Below are 22,763 nucleotides of genomic sequence, written 5' to 3' on the forward strand. Positions count from 1 at the left end.
CAGTAAAAAATTTAAATAATAAAACCAAAAAAATTCCAACTACCAACAAAAGTATTCTCCAACACAAGCACAAACATTCCACTACAAGGACCGTTCGCCCTCGCGCACTAAACCACAAACATGTCCGAGTTTCGTTTCTTTTCGTTGGCCGATTTCCAATACATTAGCAATGATTCGTCTCTCTTCACCTTGCCGTTCGCGCTTTCAACGAAGAGCACACCTGCCTATGACAATGAGATGTCCGATGACTTGAATGTACCGTATATGGTTTTTGAGATTTTGGTTGCCATTTTCGCCATTGTCGGAAATTTCATGGTGATTGTTGTGTTCCAACGCGACCGTAAACTACGACGACGCACCAATTATTATATTGTTTCATTGGCTATGGCGGATTTTCTCGTTGGCTCGTTGGGTGTACCGTTTGCCATATTGGCTTCGATTGGTTTGCCAAAAGACCTGTATACTTGCCTCTTCACCGTCTCGCTGTTGGTTGTATTGTGCACGATTTCGATATTCTGCTTGGTGGCTGTGTCAGTGGATCGTTATTGGGCCATACTCTATCCGATGGCATATTCGAGGAATGTACGCACGCGCACTGCAATTAGTAAGTAATGCAAATTATTATTTATTTTATACATTATAATTTTAAAATGTAAGGTTAGCCCATCATTAGTCCCATTGTGCTCCCGAGTGGTAACCAAATTAAGCCTTATCCAGCATCTCAGTGGTTTTGGCAAACAATCTGATTATTTTCCACTCCCCAAAATGTCGATTAGATTAGGTTAAGATGTCGATTCTTGCAGGGACCTCACGTGGATAGCATTAGACCTTGTGTCCATTGTGCTAACTGAAACTCCTATTTAATAGATCATAAAACCCTGACAAATTGACAGTCCAGGCTTTTACCTCATGATTTCGTACATTATATTTAGGACATTATTATTCAGTGAAAAATTCTACTACTAAGTTTTGCAGCAAGATGAACTTAGCTAAGGGCAAGTAATGCTGAAGATCTCTTGCGTTCTACTCTAGGCGAAAAGGATAATACAGGAACTAGTCGACAACCAGAGCCTGCTAAGCTCACGCGAGGCCAATGGAGATCCAAGTTGTTCCCATTACAATGTGGATAGCATTAAATGCTCCTTTTGGATAGCTCGTCGGTAGGCACCCAAACGAGCCTGATGAAGAGTAGCTTCAAATTGGGTGCACACTCTTTGAGCAGCCTTAGCACACCCTAAAATGCAACAAGACACATTAGTCTTGAAAGTTCCATTGTTTCAGGCTAGGACTCTAGAAAAACTCATTCATTCTCTTACCAACAAATAGTTTGAGGAATGCTATCAAGTTAACAGTCCTTCGCGGGATAAATATCTGGGCTCATGAAACCTCAATACAAAAATTAAAATAAGCCGTTTGCCTGAAGTTTGATAGATTCTTCTTTTAATAAAAAATGTATCCAAAAAAGTTCTCAGGTCCTCCAATATATCTCCAAGTTTGACCCCATGTGACTTCCTTGAAAAGTCTTTGAAGCAAATGTAAAACAACTACAGCTACGCTACCTTGGAAAGGATTTATTATTCACTTTCATATCATGACAGTGATACTAACATTGACCACACGGTCCTTGTGCTCAAGTTAGTGGATTATCAGACTGATTTGGGTGTCAGGCCATGCAACAAATTGCGGCACTGATAGAGTTTGCATGTGATCTTGGAAACTCCTAGTCAATTATTGGCACGTTTGCAATCAAAATGCTTCTAGGACGAGGTAAATCACCAGATATCAGGTGAGCTTTTGGTTCTCTTCAAGACTAATTCTTATCGAATTTACTAGATAAAGACTAAAAAGTCGTGATCTGACACTTTCAGACATATAACTGAACTGAAAGGAGTAGAAATGACACCCCTAAGAAAATTTGTTTTGTTTTCAAGACCCTTTATCCTGACTTGGATTAGAAGTTTTTCGACTTTTCAAAGTCTTCTGTTGTCCGATTCCAATGATAAGTGATGGGCAACTGTTAAACTTGTGCAGTCACAGGATCGTGGTAACTCGAGGTAAGCCGAAAAAGTTCCAGTGAGGTCTTCGCCCTTATTAAGGTTCACCTTTTATGACTTATTTTGGAGGATTTCAGAACTATTCACTATATGTAAACATGCATGCACTAGCACAAGGCAAAAATTCGTATCGACATAAAATGGATCCCGGGTTATGAGTCTTCGCGTATAATGATTAATGGTCCAAATACGATTACCTTCTCCTTTTGAGCAAACCTGACTAATCAAACTTTTTCATATTATGAAATCATAAGATAAATTCTACAAAAATTCAGTGTTTTCGAACTCTTCAAACTATCTTCTCGAAAAATTCTTTAAAAAAATGTTCCAGCAAGGCACCAGTTTCTGTTAAGTTATAACTGTAAAATTAATTTGATAAAAGCTTTGAGAAGTGCAAGGCAATTCGTTTCAAGGTTGAATGTAAACAGCAAATGACCTTCGCAAACTTACTTTGCAAACGAAGCAAAAGCAAATAAATTCACCAAAATTATTCCCAAATATCCGTTCCATTAAAAGGATTCACGCACCTCTAGTGACTTTATTTTTAGCGACAATGACCATTTAGCTAATTAACAACGAATTTCGAGCAGCAATTTCTACCAATTATGTGTCCCCTAAGTAATGTAGGGAAGTTGCTGTGCGAATCCACAGCATTTGGCATTCCCACACAAATAAACAACGGTATTTGTTTACTTAATTAAAGAGCAATTCGAATGCGTGTGAGTGCGTGACTTAACGCGCGCGAAAAACATTCATTTATCACGCTTTCCTTGCCACGCTATTTCGAAACCAAACACACGAGAGCATGTTCTTCAGCGCGTCAGCATTATCCTCAACACATGTACATACATATATATACACATAGATATAGTACTTGTAATGCTTGAGTTCACGACGTCAAATAAACGTGACGCATTTCATTTATCTTTAGCGAATTGCAATTGTCTTCGGTTCAGTTCAGTGCAAAGACACATACAAAATGGAGGCCAAACGACAGACAGAGTTGAAAGTTAGTACTATTGACTGGTCAAGAGGTAAGAGAGTATTTTATTACCGTCATCTAGATGTGGTATGTTGCTCATGAGATAACTAGTTCCAATGAAACTAGTTTGGGTGCAATAATAAATTTTCGAGGAAATTGAAGCCTATAGAAGGCCTTGGTTTCAAAGTATTCAAATTTCTATTTTGATTCAAAATAATTCTCATTAGTAGTAGAAGTCTACTTATAAATTGGACGATCGAAAGAGTCGTTTTATAATAGCTTCTTCCACTGACCTTATCCCACCCTCCACTTCCGTGAAGTCTTAAGACACTCCCGGTTGGTTGAAGGATATTACTACAACTTTTACAAATCAAAATTACAGCAGGAGGGTTAAGTTTGGGATATCAATAAATTCCTGAATCTAATTTTCGAAGGTTTCAAGCATAATTCGGCCGATACTGCTGTAATTTCACGTTCGATATTAGTACGAAATTCATCAATCGACGCTGGCTTGTTAGCAAAGACCATAGACTTCACGTAGCCCCAAAGGAAATAGTCTAACGGCGTCAAATCGCAGGACCGAGGCCATTAAACTTGGCTTTCACTAGATCGTTTGTGACATTCCATATGTGGCCGTCCTGGTGGAACCACATATTGTCCCCGTTCAATTCTGGTCGAAAATATTCGAGCGGTAACGATTCACATTTACAGTAACGATCATCACGGAAGAAGTACAGCCCAATGACGCCAACGTCCCATTAATTGCACCAAATCGTATTTTTTTCGGGATGCAATGGTGACTCATGGCGTACGTGTGGATTGCTGCCTGACCAATAACGCATATTTTGCTTATTGAGGAAGCAATTCAGTAAGAAATAAGCCTCATCGCTGAAGATGATTATTCGATGAAAGTCCTGATCACTTTCATGTTGTTGCTCAGCCTAGTTCACGAACTTACGACTATTCTGGTGGTCAAGCGGCTTCAGTTCTTGCGTCAATTTGATCTTGTAGGGATGTAGGCCAACATCTTGTCGCAAAATTTGCTACAACGCCGTCTCAGACGTACCCAACGCTTGAGAACGATGTGTGAGAGACCAATTTGGGTCTTCCTCAATTGATGCGCTATATTCTCGATACTACGGGCATTTCTTTGTCTCAGTGCTAAGATGATTATGACGTACATAAATTTGATGAAGGGCTCCTAGAGTTGACGCCACTGACTAGGTAATAAATTCTAATAATTTCGACTCGCTGTTGGATCGTATATCTTTCTTTGTTCAAATGGCAAACCTTACTGAAGAGAGATGTCAAAACAGCGAGATAAAATATGGCGTCGTTTGCTGTCCCTATCGGTCTACATTTGTAGCGTGCCTATTGAAAACCCCGTTACAATTTAAAGATCTCATGTGGCATTAGAATGGCAAAAGTATTTGTAATTTCAAAAATATTACCAAAGGAAATTTAGTACTTCCCGTCTGAAGCGTTCGTTGGACCGTCCAGATCATTGATCACCGATGTGGTCACCCATGGGAAGTCCAAATAAACTAAAATAATTTAAGGTGAAAGTAAAATGAAGTTGATCGAGACATCTGACACTGTTGAGATATCGGAGCGCGTGATCATCAAAAAACAGCAAAGCTTTAAGAAGGGATTCATCATCTTACTCCGGAATCCAAACGTAATAAACCCAAACAAAAGCGGAAAAAGATGGACTGACTGTCAGCTACAAAGTAATTTTGAACGAATATTTTGAAAAGACAAAGTCCATAAATATAATCGCCAAATCAGAGGGACTTATAACTAATATCGTACAAAATCCTTATTATCGATATATCAGCTTCGATGTCAAGTATCTTGTGTGTAGTAATAAATATGGAAGTGTTCTACACTCCTCCTCTAATATTCTAAATAGCGCTCAATGCACCATAGGGAATACAAACTAGCGGCAACAGCACAGCTTGCTTTTCTGGTAAATTCCATATCGCGCGATGGCAAGTGGCAGACACCAGTTCGACCGCTTTGGCCGATTGAATGAATCAAATCAACTAAAAATAGTTATTTCAATTAAGTCAAGCGCAATAATCTCTTCACAGCATACGGACCCTGTCCCATTAATATGCAGTTGAATGTCGAATTGTATTCGCATTGTTGATTCACACATGCAATGTGCCACGGCGAAATGCCTCGGCAATCAATTGAAGTGGCGGACGCGCATATTTACTTAATTCATTCGCTCAGGCAGCCATTCAAGCGGGGCGGTGTGAAGCCACAGTGCTCGCACACAGCGACAGGGCGAATACAATCATTAGCGTGTAAGTTGGCAGAAATTTATGTGGATTAAATGCGCAGGCAATAGTGGGCTCGTCCCGACAAGTTCTGTCTTTATGTGCGTGTTTATGTACACAAGATGTATTGCAGGCTTGTAATTTAGGGGCTCGTTCGAATTCCGCTGCCCTGCATGCCTATTAGACTAACTGTACTTTTATTCATTCGCTTTGCGTAAGAAATTGACACTTGTTGGGTGGACATAATAGGCGCTTCTATCTTCTGGGTGGTTATTTAATAATTTTTTTTTTTTGTGCGTATTGAAATGTTGCCTCACGTGATCTGTTGGCCATTAGCTGGCAGAAAATGGGCAATTATAAATGCTTCGTTTATTGACTTAGCACGAGGGTAGTTTGATAAATACTAATTGATTGTGGAGTAATGTCGAAAGGCGTATAACTTTTCCCTAAACTTTGTCACTTTCCAGTTTTCTGAACTGAAGTCCCTTTAACGCTTCTACTTTCGCAGATTAACAGTACAAATATATAACATTGAACATAGGCAAATGCTATAGGAGAATTATTGGTTCAGGACTCCATCATGACGTTGTGGCTTGAGGAACCAACTAATTGAATTAGATTCGAGTTCTAAATAACATCAAAAAGTTTCTCAATATTAGTCATTATTTTTCTACAGCTTGGATGGATACTTTAGAAATTCTCACGAAGGAGCACCTGATACACCCTTCAGCAGTGGCTAACTATCGCTTAGTTACTAGGTTAAATTAGGTTCAATGGCTGATCCAGAACTCTAATCTCGCAAACGCGGGACTTTCAAGAATATAGTGTTGATATGCTTCCACCTCGCCTTTTTTCCTTCTGCAACTGGCATCTGATTCTCAATCTTACAGCGTGACCCCGATATGTCAATGAACTGTTAGAACCCCCACAACTACGGAGAGACTAGTCTTACTGGATGTCTTATGATCGATCTTGGGCCAAAAGGATCTTGCGAAATCAGACTCCCACGAAGTGCAGCAATTCGGTAGTAGAAGTTATTAGTAGAGTGGCTCACCGACCCCTTCCGATTCTACTGATACCGCAGCTAAGATGCGTTTTCCTGCCAATCAGCTTTGCTGGTACCTGCATTTCCCCTGTAGTCTGGCAACCATACTAGTCTTATAACAAAATGACACTATGCCATTTATATATTAATAGAGAAAACATTTTTCTGAGCTCAGGAAGGTCGAAAATATAGATTTGTCGCGAAAAACTTTGACTAAGATTAACCAAGACAAAGTTCATAAGAATGGTCTTTCGATCGCGAATCAGCGAGCAATGAGAAACCTCCTCGTATATACATGCATACATATGTACTAGATTTATGCCATGGAAATTCTTCTTCTTCTTTATTGACGGAGACACGACTTACGCGGTTTTAGACGAGTTTTCAACAGCGTGCCAGTCGTTCTTTCTTTTTGCTGTTTAGCTCCAATTGGAGACTACAAGTAGCCAGATCTATTTCCACCTGGTCTTTCCAACGAAGTCGAGGTCTTCCCCTGCTTCTCCCAGCGGGTACTGGGTCGAATAATCTCACGGCTGGGGTGTTTTCATCCATCAAAAACTCGTATCATATACTACGAAGTTATGACTATCAACAGTGATGTGGGAGCCAAGTCGCGAATGCAACGATTGTTTGTTGGATGACGGGAGAGAGTTCGTCTTTGTCCTTGTCCATTCTGGAGAACGCAGAACTAAAGGCTCGATTGTTATGGACAATGATATCGACGTACGCCTATTCAGCTCTGCAGCTCGTATTATTTTCTTCAGCTGACTGAAGAAGTCGCACCATAGGGAGTTCTCTTGTCTGAAACCTTGTTTGGTATCGAATGGCTCGGAGAGCTCCTTCCCGATTCTGACGAATCTTTTGGTATTGCTGTGGACATCAGTTGCAAGATCACCTCTAGGAGAAGGGGAATCAGAGAATCAGTTTCTAGGTTTAATATAAATATACTTATAATTATTATTATAGCCAATAAAACTAGCCTTGTATATTTATACGTTGCAATGCAATGTGTAAACAATCACACACCATTACCCCATTTAAGGCTTCAACCATTGTAGCCATGTAATTGCGTCTCTTGCATTAGAATATCGCTTTCATTACAACACTGCGTTAGGATTTCCTCCCCATTTTTTCTCATTACTCATAGACTAATTGTTTTTCAACGCTTTGCACTTTCTTTACAGTCATCATCTCGTTGTGTTGGGTCGCTGGCACAATTGTGGGCTTCCTGCCGTTATTTGGCTGGCACGTAAAGCCCGAAAATGAAGCGGATATGACCTGCCATTTCGTCAAAGTAATGGACTACAACTATTTGGTGTTCCTGTACTTTGCGACCATAATTACGCCGGCGCTGCTAATGTTGGCCTTCTACACACATATCTATCGCGTCATTGTCAAGCAGGTGGGTACCAATAGAAATGTGAAAAATACCTGTATTCGAACATCTGGTAATTGGTGCTCAAAACCACCCTTACATTTGCAGGTGCGGCAAATAGTCACCATGAATCCGATGAGCGACAGCAGTCGACGCAATTCGAATACACAAGTTCAAGCGGGACGTGCTTGTCATGGTGGCACGATGTTGCGTGTTTTAGGTGCATCACGCAAACGTGATGTCAAGGCCACACAGAATCTCTCCATCATCGTACTTTTCTTTATGATCTGCTGGTTTCCGCTGTACACCATCAACTGCATTAAGGCATTCTGTCCGCAGTGTCAGGTGCCTGGGAAGCTGACACTATTCTGCATTATACTCTCCCACCTGAACTCGGCAGGCAATCCGGTGCTGTATGCATACCATTTGAAAGACTTCCGTTTGGCGCTGAAGAATTTGTTACTGAAAATAATGGGTATTGAGGTGGAACAACCGGTGGATCCAATGCATCGCTTCTCGGTGGCTAGTCAGCACCGCTTACATTCCATCGACGCCAGCATGCGACACTCACTGCAGCCACGTATTTATATAGGTTGCTAACTGTGATATATACATTTTGTTTTTGTAGTAAAAATTTTTCCTTCGAATTGCAGATTCACCTATTTGGTTGCGTCAGCAACAGCAGACACTCAAGAGCTCGCAGTTGGGGCCTAAATGTGGCGTGATCACGCCTTGTTTGAACAACATACACCAAACGGTAGCTGCTGTGGCTTCGGTGCCCACCGATATCGGACGTGATATGTGGAATATAATGGAGGCTTCAAGCGGCGCCGAACTGGAAAATGTCAATTACGAATTCCCGCTAGATAGAAGCTCGAATACGCCACCAACACCCGCATCACAACAGCAGCGACGGCACTCCTCGCTCGATCATTGCAATACCCCTGATTACTCATATAACAATTGCAATTATGACGTCAGTCCGGATGAGTCCGAACTAGATGAAGTTTTCCTACCAAATATCCGCAACAGCAGCGACAGTAATAGCATGACAAGCGTCAGGCCAAATGGACATTTACATAATACAGAGCAGCGCGAAATGATAGCAGGTGCAATGCGCGAGAAACTACGCTCCGATGACACAGACTACCAGAGCCAAGTGCTGAGCAATCAGCGCGCACTCACCGATTCCTCGTACAGTGACTACGATGTACAAAAGCAAAGCGCTGGTCATACGCCACCCGCAAAGGGTCGATTGCTGACCACGTTGCGCCAATATCGGCTGCCCCAACAGGAGCTTAGCTCCTATAAAGTAGCGCCAGGCAACACTGCCGACAATAATGGTAAAGCTGTTGAGCATAGCGGTTTGTATTCGCGTTCCGCATCCAGTCAGTCGGGTCTCAGCAATTCTGGCGTTTATGTCATTGAAAATGACACGAGCCCTTTGTCACCGCGCCGTAAGCGTAAATTTAAAAAATCGCAGCGTCTAACCAAGAACTCCAACAAGACGGCAGTAGTGGTGAAAAGCACGAACAGTCACAGGCAAACAATTTCTTGCACCAGGGAGTCATCTGCCACCACGCCCTCCACAGAACTGGCGAATGGCGCCGAAACGAGTGACGCGACGCAGACAAACATACCACATAACAGCGCCAGCGCGAGCAATGGCAACATAGCGCAGCAGCAAGCGCTGCATGGCGAGGCTAGTCAGCTACCGTTGAACAGCAACAACAATAACAGCAATAATAATAACAATAGAAATAGTAACAATGCTAATCACAAATTAAATGGCCGTGCGGCAGAGCGCCAACAACAGCAACCACACACGATACATGGACATCACGACATGTTCGGGCCGTTGCGCGCTGTCGGTCACCTGATTTTCCCGCCCCTTGCAAAACATTCCAGCCTCTTTCATCTATTCCAGCCAAGCGTGTCCAGCGTGGGGGACGCAATAACGACGTCACGCAAAACGACTGCATGTGCAACGACAGCTGGCGCGACTACAACAAAAACTGCGGGTGCCGAAACCATTATGACAACTACATCACCAGCACATAGTAGAGCGTCGTCCACCACAGCCGCACACAGCGCGCATGAAGCCACACAACCGAACAGTGCATCGCGCGTCGCCTCGGTGGATGAGTCGATTTTGACAACAGTCACCGATTTGACAGAGCCCACGCCAACGCCACAGTCTAAGGCGCAGCCACCGCCTCCAACAATAGCTGCACGATTTGTAGGTTAGGAAATGAGAGGAGGAGGACTGAATCGGGGAGGCCACTACTGCCTAGCCACTAGCGCTGGTATATACGTTTTCCATATTTTCTACATTATTTGTACTTGTATATGATTTTATCAAAAAGTAATTATTAATTAATAATTAATGTTGCTATATGTGCATATAATGTATCTCTACGACCAATTATATAATATAATTATTTTTAGCGTTATAAACCAATACTCATTCTAAGTGTACTAGCGTTATATCTAGGTCTTAATTATTTAATTATTATATAACTACATAAGTAAGTATATATGTATATCTTATATATTATATACACATATATATTTGTATGCATGTATTCAGTTCGAGTTTGTTAAGAATTAGCTGAAAGCAAATTATTCAAAAAAAAAAAAAAAACGACAAAATAAAGCTTTTGCGTGGAATTAAGTCTAGAATATATGTACATGCACGTAGATATGTGTGTGTGGTTGACTTCAGAATGTAGTTAACACAAATGCGATTGCTGCCCAGTTTTAAACAGGAATTGAATATAGCTCAGCAAATATTGGAAACACATCCACCAAAGTCAATGGAGAGCTTATGCAGAATATGGAGTTCAACTTTAAAATCCCATAACTGTCAATTTGTTAAATAATAAAATATACCTTTTGAAATCTTAATGAAACTTTTTATATCACTATTTATTATTATCTTTTTATTTTCATTAATATGTTATAGAATATTATGATTTTTATTATTATATTTATTTTAGTATTTTTTCCATTTTATTATTTTACTTATTTTAYAATTATTTCTATTATTTATATTTATGTAAAGAGTTTCAAGCAATCTAATGCTAGAATGCCATTTAGATCGGTAAGTAGCATTAAGCGGCACACCTGGTGTGACAGCCTTAGTGGTTACATGGGTTTACGTATTTGAAAAAAAAAAAATTTTTATCTTGTCAAATTCTGTAAAACCTCTAGAATATTGTCCTAATTTTTCAAGTTGACCCGAGTAATAGTTTCGGAGATACAGAATTGAGAACTTATGCGTTCGAGACTCGCGATACTAAGTGCGCCATCTTTAAACGCGTTTTTCTCGGAACTATGTCTTTGAAGTCGTTGGCAAGTCGGTGGATTTCTAGAGAACTACTCAACCGATATTCATGAAATTTAGTCTTTGTAGTCCACCTCCACTCCAATGATCCAATGATTTCGACCTTCTCCAAAGATAAAACCTAAAAATAAACAAGTAAGGATAAGCTAAGTTCGGATGTAACCGAATCGCATGCAACTTGCAGGGGTCAAAACCCGGGAAGTACCTTCAGGTTTACGAGATTTGTAAGCTGTATGGGGTACATGGCAAGTTTTCAATCTAGATTATATATTTTAGACACAAAGATGGAGCGTTGTTAGCACAACACGCTCTCTCAATTTTATAAAGATAATTGGATGTTCGAAACTATTTTTATTAGGTATATGAGGGGTAGAGAAATTATCGATCCTATTCAGCTATTCGGACTACTGGGATTTAGGTGATTTCGATGAGAACCAATTTAAACCTTATTCCCAAACAGGAATTAAATAATTGTTACAACAAAAACAGCAAAGTATGAGGTGGTTTTTTACTAATCGATCGAAACAGTGTAAAATCCTGGAAACAACAGGCCCTGGCCATTGATTTTGTTGACAATTGATTTATGCCCTTTCTCCCAAACAAAGCCTATCTAATCGCTACAACAAAAACGGATTAAGTTTAGACACGTAATGATTTGTTTTCCTTTCGATCATAATGAAGAAGAAACTCCAAAATATTAACCACCTAAACATAATTTACGTATGTATATGAAGATTTTCTAAAATATAGACTATTATATTCGGATGTTTATTATTGTTACTGTAATTATTATTATTATTTTAAAAATATTTATGCATATTGATATATATACATATGTACATAAGTAGTTATGTATGTGTCTCAATATTAAAAACTAATCTTTCAAACAGTAAAAATTTGTACAGTATAACAGTTTTTATATTCTCCAGCTTCGCACTATTGTGAATGACTAACAGCACTTCTGACAGCTTAGCGCTGCATCAGTCGCTGCTTTTGCTGTCAAAACAAACCGAAATTCACGTGTGGCACAATTGTTAAAGTGCACGCCGATTCAAATAAATCAGTTTTATTCAATAAAACTGCATAAAATATAAATAAATACCTATTATAATTTAAAAACAATATGTCCTCATCATTCTTCTTGAAAAAAGAGCCAAAGGCAAATAAAAAACGAAAGGTAAACGTTAATTTTTAATATATAATGTATACAAACTAATACTCTTCATTCCCATCAACATGCCGCTTGTTAGCTTGCGAAGGAACCACTTCCAACAGGTAGTAAAAAAGCAGGACCTAATAAAAAGGCGTCCGCCTATAAAGCGCAACCAGCACGTAAACGTCCACAGAAAGAAGATGAAGAAATTGCCAGTGATGAAGAATTCGAGAGTGGTTTGGACGGTGAAGGTAATGCAACAAATCTGGTTTTCTCGTCAGATGAAGTTGAGGAGGAAACACCACAAGACAAACGACTTCGTTTAGCAAAACAATATTTAGAAGAAATAGAGAAACAAGAAGCTGAACGCGCAGACGATCGCGAAATACACGATCACGTCTCGCAGCGCCTGCAAGCCGAATATTTGGATAGTGTGGGGAAGTTGCGCCGAAATATAGCTGCGTCTATTGAAGATTACGATGCAGAGAATATAATTGTGCTTAAGCATAAAAAACAACATCTGCCAATATGTGCGTTAGTTGTGTCACCCGATGGGAAATATGTGTTTACCGGCGCCAAAACACAATTTGTTTTAAAGTGGCACGTACAAGGTCAAGTCAAATTGGAAGGCTTTTTCAATGTACAACCGCATACCGAAGATGTGGAAAGTGACACCCGACGACGCTCGCACGTAACTGCTATATGTTTATCCAGTGATATGAAATATTTAGCGTTGGCTGAAGGTGGCCGAAGTATACAAATTTGGTGTCCCAAAGAACTGAAACACTTGAAGACTTTTAAGGGGCATAGAGATGTCGTTACATCGCTAGTGTTCAGAAAAGATACGCATGATTTGTATTCCGGTTCGAAGGATAGATCTGTAAAAATATGGTCACTCGATGAAATGGCTTACGTGGAGAGCTTGTGAGTGAAACTCGCCAATATTTCAATTTAATTTGTAATTGATTATATTATTTTTTGCAGATTTGGGCACCAAGCGCCTATTACAAGTATCGACGCGCTTAGTCGGGAACGTGCTATCACATCGGGTGGTATTGATTGTACACTGCGTATATGGAAAATAACCGAAGAATCACAATTGATTTATAATGGTCACCAGAATGGCATCGAATGCGTGAAATTCATAAACGATGAAAATTTCGTCTCAGGTGGTGAAGATGGGTATGACATAAAATCAAAATTTTATCAATTAAAATACTAATCATAATCAAATTTACAGTTCAATATGCATGTGGAGTGCTTTGAAAAAGAAATCATTATGCACTGCAGCGCTAGCACACGGTGCCCAAAGTAATGGTGTCGCCAATTGGATAACGGCGATAGCTTGTGTGGTGAACACAGATTTATTAGCCTCAGGTACGTTTTATTCTCAAAACAAAATTGAAAACATTTTTTTTTATATTAATTCTTTACGACTGTTTCATTTATGTAATTTAAACTCTAGGTTCCTGCGACGGTTATATACGTCTGTGGCAGTCACTGGACAATTCTCGTAAACTAAAAGAGATTTTAAAAATTCCAATGCCGGGCTTTATAAATGCCTTGGCGTTTAATAGCAATGGCACAAAACTTTTTGCGGCTGTGGGGCAGGAACACCGACTAGGTCGTTGGTGGCGCATCAAAGAAGCGAAAAATAAAATAGTCATAATTGATTTAATAACGAGTACGTCAAAGACTAGTTGAAAGTAATTGCTACAAATGTAAATTAAGGTTACTTGCTTGTAAATTTAGGCATTTTATTATATGTTTGATGCATTTTCAAACAATGAACAAAATTTTTGTTCGGGAATTGTTTATGTTAAATACTAAAGTTTAAAGCTCAAGTTAAAATAATCTTACAAATAACAAATTTTGTAAAAAAAAATATCTAATGAGTATCTTTGGAATGTGCCAATGTGAACTGAATTACGTGTAATATCTTAAGTTCTATTAATTATTTTCACCGGCCAAATCGGATATAGTTGCCACAAGACGTCTAGAATGCTCCACAGCGCAAGTTGAGGTAACTAATCCCAAGTGAATACAAAACAGTTCGTAGCATTTTATTTTACCAGGCGTAACCTTTGGAAAGCAAACTTCAGCTAGCTGTTGGTAATAGTCAGCGGCAAGTAGACCCGGTTCGAATTGTGATTTGAAAGCATTACTGGACAATGCCGAAGTGACCATGTGTTGTTGCATATCGATTGATTTCATAGGCACGCCCGATTGGTCCTCGAACCAGAGAAAATACGAGTAATTGAAAGTTTTGTCCTTCCACATTACGGTGGTGTGTCCTTTCTTCAAGTAATTGCGTGTGAATGCAACCATTGACCATAGGCGTGCCTTTGAAATAAGTTGATTTGCACGCAAATCGGGAGCAATCATCAGACCTGTGGTACGGTTAACGTAGACAAAATGTATGAGTCCTGTAAAAGTATAAAAGTAAGTAGGTTTACAATAATTTGTAAAACGGAACTACTAATAATAACGGTATATAACTCTACCAGGAAAGTCTTCCAAATAAGCGTCAATTGTAATGTTACGCTCTGCTTTGACGGCCAAAAATTCGGAAATTTCCAAAATCCTGCCTTCAACTAGTGCAGCCACATCTGGTAGCTGATCCAAAGCAATGCTGGAGCTGTCACAGCATGTCAGTGTAAAAAGCTGCTTTAATTCATCCATAAATGATGGAATGTTGGACTCAATTCGCACTAATAACTCTCTTTCCACTGAACGAAAGAAATCTGCATACATTTTCTTTAAGTTATCCCATTTACTGATGAACTTCTTCAATGAGGTGTCCACTTCATCACCTTTCAACTTGGAGCGCTTGAGTGCTTCTAATGTTTGTTTAACAAAGGATTCAAGACTATCATATGTGGGTCTCATTGCGTCGGCGTCGCCTTGTATTTGCAGAGTTATGATTTTTTGTAGCACGAAGAAAGTATCATACATGCTGCTCGCTACATGCAGATTGGCATACTCGATCACCTGTATCAACAATACCCCTTTCGATAGTTGAGACAGGTGTGCGATACACGGTATACAACCGGATAGCGGGTCATGCGAAACGCCTTGTAAAAATACTGCTACAGAACGATTAAGTTGCCGGTGTTGACGTTGTAAAGAACGTGAAAGTAATGTTAGAAATACCAAGTCAGTTGGACTCAAAGATAGCGCTTGTTTCGATGCAGACGATGCGACAAACTTATTTGTGACAAAGACCAAGGCGTGTGTGCGTTGATAACCCATTTCTTTTAGCCCTTCTAATGCAGCATCCAGGGCGCTGTGAACAACGCGATTAAGTTCATTATTGACAAGTAAGCGTGGTAGCGCTTCCAACAACATTGTTTGTTCCTCATCCCACAAATGTTCTTCATAGCTTTCTAAGCAAGTTGACAGCAATTCTTCCTGCACGCTGCTCGCTTGTGGAGCAAATAAATTTGCACCATATAGATGACGAGCCAAGGCAATTGCCACGCCCAGATGACGTTTGAGTATCTCTACTGGACGTTGTCCAATTTTAACAAATGTATATCCCAATAGTTCACCAAAAGCGAAATTCAGTCCTTTCTCGCATTGAAAGCTTGAGTAAGTATTGTCAAATTGGCAATGCATTATACGTTGGGAATTGATAATTGGACTGAAAATCTGCAATATTATATTTCCATCTATCGAAGCTGCAGTTGCATTCTCCGGAAAAAGATCGGAATTTTTTGCAAAGAAATGCTCAGCCAACGCGGTATTTAGTTGTTGAAAAACAACATCGTTGGCGCTATTAAACACAATTAATCCGTTCATGTTGATAAAATCTACTTTTTATCTGAAATATTTGATAAAAACAAATTTACTCCATTTTCATTCACTGATAAGAAAATATTTCACCTGCACATTACAGTATACACAGTGAATTTACTGTTAATTGCCGTTTGTGGAGCAGCTGTTCTTTTAACTGTGAATAAAATGTACACAAAGAAGAAGAATTCACACTAAAACTATTTGCCATTATAAACTACAATCAAAACAGTTAAGATATTCTAAAATTAAAATTTGTGATAATATTTGAAATTATACAATTTTAAAATGAGCAAATTGGCTTTGGAACATACTTTACAAGGTCATAAAGGTAGAATTTGGGGAGTATCATGGCACCCGAAAGGTAATGCATTCGCCTCATGCGGCGAGGACAAAACTATACGCATTTGGTCATTATCTGGGAGCACATGGACCACGAAAACTATATTGTCTGATGGACATAAGCGTACAATTCGTGAAATCAGTTGGTCACCATGCGGCCAGTATTTGACATCCGCTAGCTTCGATGGGACCACTGCAATATGGTCTAAAACTTCGGGTATGCTAGTAAACAAACTTGAGCAACAAGTACATATATTCTGAAATCTATTGTTTTCAGGTGAATTTGAGTGCATCGCCACCTTGGAAGGCCATGAAAATGAAGTGAAAAGTGTAAGTTGGTCCCATTCAGGTAACCTATTAGCTACATGCTCGCGTGACAAATCGGTATGGATTTGGGAATTAGCCGGAGATGACGAATTTGACTGTGCTGCTGTGCTTAATTCCCATACACAAGATGTGAAGCGTGTGGTATGGCATCCAAAGAAAGAAATTTTGGCTTCAGCTTCATATGATAATACAATAAAAATGTACGCTGAAAACGCCGCAGACAATGATTGGTACAGCACTGCTACACTGGAATCACATACCAGTACAGTGTGGAGCATCGATTTCGATGCAGACGGTGAACGTTTGGTATCATGTAGTGATGATAAGACATTAAAAATATGGCGCGCTTATCCACCTGGTAATGAGGAAGGCATTTTCACGCCAGATAACGAGACGGTGTGGAAATGTGTTTGTACAATATCTGGGGAGCATTCCAGAGTTATTTACGATGTTTCGTGGTGTAAGAGAACTGGTCTCATTGCCACTGCGTGTGGCGATGATGCAATACGAATATTTAAAGAAGATGCGAACTCACAGAAAAATGAGCCAACGTTTTCAATGATCACATCAGAAGATAAGGCACACTTACAAGATGTGAATGCCGTTAAATGGAATCCTTCACAAGAAGGACAGTTGATTTCCTGTAGTGACGATGGTACAATAAAATTATGGAAATTCATAGAATAGATAGGTAAGAATTCAACGTTAATGACATTTTACAAAAAATAAATGTATGTACATATGTACTTGAATGAAGAGAAATTCATTTATTAGGAAATGTGCCTCTGTATCGGTGATATTCAGCAGAGCTTACTCCCTGACAGCATTGTCTTGACAGGTCCTTAAGATAAGACCTTTTGTAGCCTTGAAGCCATTGGGGTTGTATAGATATCCTCTCAAAACTTCTTGACGATGTGTTTTGGCATTAATTATCTCCTTGCTGTATTAATATGACTTGAGAGTCACGGATTTCCATTTTTGGTCATCGAAGGCATCCATGTCGTCTAGTACCTTTGCACTGCCTTTCACAGCTGTAATGAGTTAACATTTTTTAACGCGAAGATTTCTCAATTGTGGCCCCAATAGGTGTTCCCACGTTGAGTAATTCCCTCAGCATCCGTCTCCTAAGCCTAAGCCTTTAATATGCCGAACACGTAGTGAGTTTTTCTACCTGCTCATCTTACGATGAGCCCTCACGGCCTTTCTTCGCTTCGGCTGTTGATTGTGGCATACTGTCCACTCCGCTCTTAATTGTGAGGGGAGCTAGCTCTGGTATCCCCCTATGACACGTTCATTCATTTGTTGCTTTCTATATTTTGTTGCTGTTTATCTTGTTCTTACGAACATTAGCTCACTGAGACAAAGATCCCTGTCAGGTTCATTCAAAGGGCATCGTTTGTATGCAGACTTCGGCAACCCATGTGAGCAGTGCTGTGCAGAACTACTTCACCGGTTGGGAAGATGCCCGCCAATTGACTGTCAACTCGGCAGAATTCTGCCGTTACAACAACAACCCGTTCCAACGACAGTTGGGTCTACGAAAACCGGAACGGACCCGGATTTTTATCCGGCCAAGGACTGTCAACTCGGCAGAATTCTGCCGTTACAACAACAACAACATGCCGCCAATTGCAAATACAAAATGTTCCTTATAAGAATTTCATTCTGATTGTTTAGTTTTGTATGGCAGCATTATGCTATAGTGATTTGATATTGGCTGTCCCGCTCTTGGTGAGAAAAGAAGAAGTGCAAAATTTAATATCGATATCTGAAAAACCTAGGAACTAGCTCTTATTTATATAGACAAACGGATATGACTAAATCATGATCATTTATATATGTATGTACATATTTATATATTTTATAGGGTGTCCGGCGTTTCCCTTTGAGTGTTACAAACTTCGTGGTAAAATGAAAATACCCTGTGTAGGGTGCAAAAATTCACCTGTGCATTATTGAATAGACAGTCCGTTAACTGTAAATTACCATTTGCTGGTATTATAACAGTTGATAAGAAAATCAAGGGAAGAAGAAGCATACGCATTTGAGTGATCTGCCATTTTAAATTACAATTATTACAGCTAAGACGTTCAAAAAGGGAATTTGTGATAATATTTGTATTTATAAAATTTAAAAATGAGCAAATTGTCTTTGGAGCGTACTTTGCAAAGTATCAAAGGTAGAATTTTGGGGAAAATTTAATGCATTCGCCTCATGCAGCGTGGACAAAACTATAGGCATTTTTCCGTTATCTGGAAACAAATGAACCACGAAAACTACACGCTAGCTTCAATGGGACCACTACAATATGATTTAAAACGTCAAGTATGCTAGTAAATAAATTTCAGCAACAAGTTTGTTCTAAAATCTATTGTTTTTAGGTGAATTTCAGTGCATCACCGCTGTGGAAGACAATGAAAGTGAAAATTAAAGTGTAAGTCGGTCCCATTCAGGCAGTCTTGAAGCAAGGAGTATGGCATCCAAAGAAATAAGTTTTGGTTCAGCTTCGTATGATGCTACAATAAAATTGTACTCTGAAAATGCAACAGACAGTGATTGATATTGCACTGCTACACTGGAATCACATACCATTACAGTGTGGAGCATCGATTTAGATGCAGACGGTGAACATTTTATATCGTGTGATGTTGATAACCTTTTACAAATATAGCGAGCTTATCCACCTGGTGATGAGGAATGCATTTTCACACAATTTCTGGTCCGCAATTATTATTATTCGCCGTGCCATATAACTATGCAATAGAACAATAAAGGATGGAAGTTCATAGAATAGAGAGGTAAGCATTCAACATTATTTACTGCGCTTTATTTCATTTTACAAAAAAATAAACGTTTGTACATTTGTACTTGAAAGGAAAACTACTTTGTTAGAAATGGTTCGTGCAAAGTTTTGTAAAGCTTAGAAGCTTTTCTTGGACCCAAACCAATCACAAGAGATAATCGTTCTTCACTAGCGTTGATAAGGTTTTCCAGTTTACCGAAATTCTGTAGGAGCGTTACAGCGTCGGTTTTGTTTACAGGCTTAATGTTAGTTAGCGCAGAAACGAGCTATAAATAGATATTATTTATAACAAATCTATCAGTAAGAGAAAGTACAAAGTAACCTTTTGATGTGGGCTCGATTCAACGCGTTCCATTATCCAATCTGGTGAACGTTTTTCGAATTGCTTGTAAGTCTCAATAATTTTACCTGCTTCATCCGCACTCCAAGCTAGCATAAGCGTTAAATCCGTCAAGAGTGTAATACGTGTCAGGTTTTTCAAAGCAGAATGCGGTTCCTTTAAACAACTACCATCCAATATTATGTTCAAATAATTACATAAGTGATTAACTTACTGGTGCATCGATATGAACCAAGAGTACACGTAATTCATATTGCTTGCCCAACTCTTTGAGTCTTTGGCATATATAGTCGGGATTTAATGTGTGATATTTTAGAGATATATAAAGTATACATGAAGTGCGTCCCACCACATAATCTGGTACGATATCATCTCGAAACTCGATTGGAACATTCACGATTGACTTAAGAACTGGATTACCACGTTGTTTGGGATTTACTAGTATACAAAGTGGATTTGAGGCAGTTTTTGGCAGCGGCACTGGCGGGGCAGCACTAATTTGTGCCGTTACACCATTTGCCGCGGTGTTACTTGAGTTGTTTTGTGTTTTCTCTATTTTCGGTATTTTAGGTTCACTGGGAATTTCAATGGTTGCTAGCACATTATCAAACGAATCATCTGCGCTGTCTCCGTCCATTTCAGTTTATTTTTTTTTATTAACTTCACCGGTATATAAATCGTTTCAGCACACGTTGATAGAAAATTTTTATTCTTCTGTTTTGGTCACTTGAGACATAAAATGAGATTAAGAACTAATAATGCACAATTATAATAAATAAATTTTAAACAACGTTTTGAAATTGGATAGTTTTCAACTTTAAAAACAGTTAATCAGCTGATTTAAAAACAGCTGATTTTTAATAATTCACGATAGATTGCTTTAACTAGTTACCCAACCAACAAAATTTATTATAATTTTTTTTAAGTTATACATTTATTAAAATAATTTTACAAGATACGTTTCAGTTGTAAAATAAATTATGTAGTTATAGAAAAAAGTGACTTTCTAAAACTCAAGTCTAAAATTGTAATAATAGCAGGGCACCTTTCTGGCATTGCCTTACGGATTAACTTTCTGGATATCGCAAGATAAGATGACACTATTATTACCACTAGTCATCAAAGTCATCTGCCTATGAAGTTGTTATTAACTTCACTGAGTCTTCTTTTCTCTGGGTAAGGGGAACCTTTTTAACTAGAACATCACTCGCAGATGTCTGCTAACCAGCCATTGGAAGCGGCCCTAAGTAGGATTAGTAACCGCTACAACAACAACCTGCACCAATTCATGGCTTCCAACTCAAAATCCATATCTGAATTCCGTATGTGTATTCGCTATTATAAGGTCTACTAGTGTCGAAGGCGAGACCAACTGAAGCCATCTGCTCTTCCTTACTAAATCCACTGAAACCATATCCACAAATTGGCCAAAGGAGTAGGATTTCATCGATGTTTTGCGTTTAGCTAAACTCTTACCTATTCTCTCTATTGTCGGACCCTATAGAAAGTGCTAGTTTCCTGTTGGACCTCACGTTAGATGACTTCCGTGACAAATAAATCCCACTTTCTCACAAGCAGATTCTACATATTCGCTACAGCAACAACAAAGAATTGAGACAAAGGTGGAAGTTATTTCAACCAACTGGTAAATTTTTCCGAGGTTATTTATTTTATCTATTTGCTATATAATTATACCCTGGACAAGATATCTTAAGTTTAATATGATATTTGTAACAACCAGTAGGAGACGTGCGAGACGCTATTAAATATATATGTACATATGTAAATGATCAGCGGGACGAGCTGAGACGATTTCGTTGTTGTAGCGGAAGAATTCTGCCGAGTTGACACTCATTGACAGGATAAAAAATCAGCGTCCATTCCGGTTACCCGGACTTACTCCCGACTGTCGTGGGAACGGACCGAAGGCCGATTTAGTCAAGTCCGTCTGTCTGTAAATTATGCAACCGTCCTTTTATTCTCAAAAACTGCTCTCTTGTCGAAACTGCCGATATCGGATCATTCGTACATGCTTACCCCACCAATCCACCTCATTTGACACCCCTCTCCCTTTGGTTCGACTCCATCGAAACAGAACGTTTCTTGGGCCTTCGTAGCTAATCCCTACCATCCTAATCCGTTATAACAACAACAATATAAAAATCTTCCATACTCTATATACTTGTGTATACATATGTATGTATGTATATGTATATGCTATAAGCAATCTATCTATGAAGTGTATGATAGTTTCGGTGGCACCGAAGTTAATATTTTTTCTAGTTTAACATAATTTTCGTATGTACTATATATACATATGTATGTATGTATGTATATATTATTTTTTAMTTTTATTATGCGCTTGTTCCAATTTTATTCATTTTTTATTCGTTTCAGCTGGCACGAAGTTCAATGACTCATACATATGTATCTATGCACTCGTTGCACTTACACTCGACCGTCATTGACCGAAAACCTGCCACAACCTACACACCCCACTTAGCGAGTCTAGTTTGAACACACGTCGAAACAATATTTGGAAAAAATTTGCATAAACCGGTGAGTGAAGAGACAACTTTACTTTTGTTTTTATTATGATTTTTTTTTATTACTGTTGTTGTTGGTGTTGAAACAATGCATAATACKCCCTCGTGCATATATGTATGTATGTAAGTTCGCCGGTGTGCATGCGCGGATGTGCACATTTTAACACCTATTATGAATGAAAACAAAGCGCGGCAATCAAATTTACAATCAGCTGCCCAGAGGGAAAACAAAACCGAAAATAAACTGCAACGAGCGGAAACTATTAAAAAGTTATGCAAAAACGGCGCTGCAATGCGTTTTTATGACAGTTAATTTTTGGCTCATTATATTTGCAAGTAATATTTGTTTATGTCTGTTCCCACAAGTGCA

At 39.1% G+C, this 22,763-nt stretch overlaps 5 protein-coding genes across 6 annotated transcripts; 3 read left to right on the forward strand and 2 right to left on the reverse strand.

The window, feature by feature from the left end:
- LOC108965911 lies at positions 1 to 12,166 on the forward strand. Of its 2 annotated transcripts, XR_001993150.1 has the most exons (5): positions 1 to 604; positions 7,551 to 7,768; positions 7,850 to 8,333; positions 8,395 to 10,047; positions 12,017 to 12,166. XR_001993150.1 is itself a non-coding variant. In XM_018928588.1 (4 exons), the coding sequence occupies exons 1-4, from the start codon at positions 121 to 123 to the stop codon at positions 9,987 to 9,989; spliced, it is 2,781 nt and encodes a 926-aa protein (XP_018784133.1). In that variant the 5' UTR covers positions 1 to 120; the 3' UTR covers positions 9,990 to 10,127. The 2 variants fall into 2 exon arrangements, 1 of the variants encoding a protein (XP_018784133.1); XM_018928588.1 differs by lacking the exon at positions 12,017 to 12,166 and having other exon boundaries at positions 8,395 to 10,127.
- LOC108965914 (U3 small nucleolar RNA-interacting protein 2) lies at positions 12,105 to 14,127 on the forward strand. Its single transcript, XM_018928592.1, has 5 exons — positions 12,105 to 12,264; positions 12,338 to 13,164; positions 13,225 to 13,422; positions 13,481 to 13,617; positions 13,706 to 14,127. Exons 1-5 carry the CDS (start codon positions 12,211 to 12,213, stop codon positions 13,942 to 13,944), a joined length of 1,455 nt encoding a protein of 484 aa, XP_018784137.1. The 5' UTR covers positions 12,105 to 12,210; the 3' UTR covers positions 13,945 to 14,127.
- Positions 14,128 to 14,178: 51 nt separating this feature from the next.
- LOC108965913 lies at positions 14,179 to 16,137 on the reverse strand. The gene is made up of 2 exons (XM_018928591.1): positions 14,745 to 16,137; positions 14,179 to 14,666 (listed from the first exon to the last, which is right to left on the reverse strand). The coding sequence occupies exons 1-2, from the start codon at positions 16,039 to 16,041 to the stop codon at positions 14,191 to 14,193; spliced, it is 1,773 nt and encodes a 590-aa protein (XP_018784136.1). The 5' UTR covers positions 16,042 to 16,137; the 3' UTR covers positions 14,179 to 14,190.
- A 101-nt stretch (positions 16,138 to 16,238) lies between these two features.
- LOC108965915 (probable cytosolic iron-sulfur protein assembly protein Ciao1) lies at positions 16,239 to 17,460 on the forward strand. Its single transcript, XM_018928593.1, has 2 exons — positions 16,239 to 16,594; positions 16,655 to 17,460. Exons 1-2 carry the CDS (start codon positions 16,324 to 16,326, stop codon positions 17,389 to 17,391), a joined length of 1,008 nt encoding a protein of 335 aa, XP_018784138.1. The 5' UTR covers positions 16,239 to 16,323; the 3' UTR covers positions 17,392 to 17,460.
- A 2,049-nt stretch (positions 17,461 to 19,509) lies between these two features.
- LOC108965852 (DNA excision repair protein ERCC-1) lies at positions 19,510 to 20,654 on the reverse strand. The gene is made up of 3 exons (XM_018928516.1): positions 20,062 to 20,654; positions 19,830 to 20,003; positions 19,510 to 19,773 (listed from the first exon to the last, which is right to left on the reverse strand). The coding sequence occupies exons 1-3, from the start codon at positions 20,482 to 20,484 to the stop codon at positions 19,585 to 19,587; spliced, it is 786 nt and encodes a 261-aa protein (XP_018784061.1). The 5' UTR covers positions 20,485 to 20,654; the 3' UTR covers positions 19,510 to 19,584.
- Between the last annotated feature and the right edge of the window lie 2,109 nt (positions 20,655 to 22,763).

Source organism: Bactrocera latifrons, unplaced genomic scaffold, assembly GCF_001853355.1.
Source record: "Bactrocera latifrons isolate USDA-ARS-PBARC rearing strain unplaced genomic scaffold, ASM185335v1 scaffold_15, whole genome shotgun sequence".
Taxonomy (NCBI): Eukaryota; Metazoa; Arthropoda; class Insecta; order Diptera; family Tephritidae; genus Bactrocera; species Bactrocera latifrons.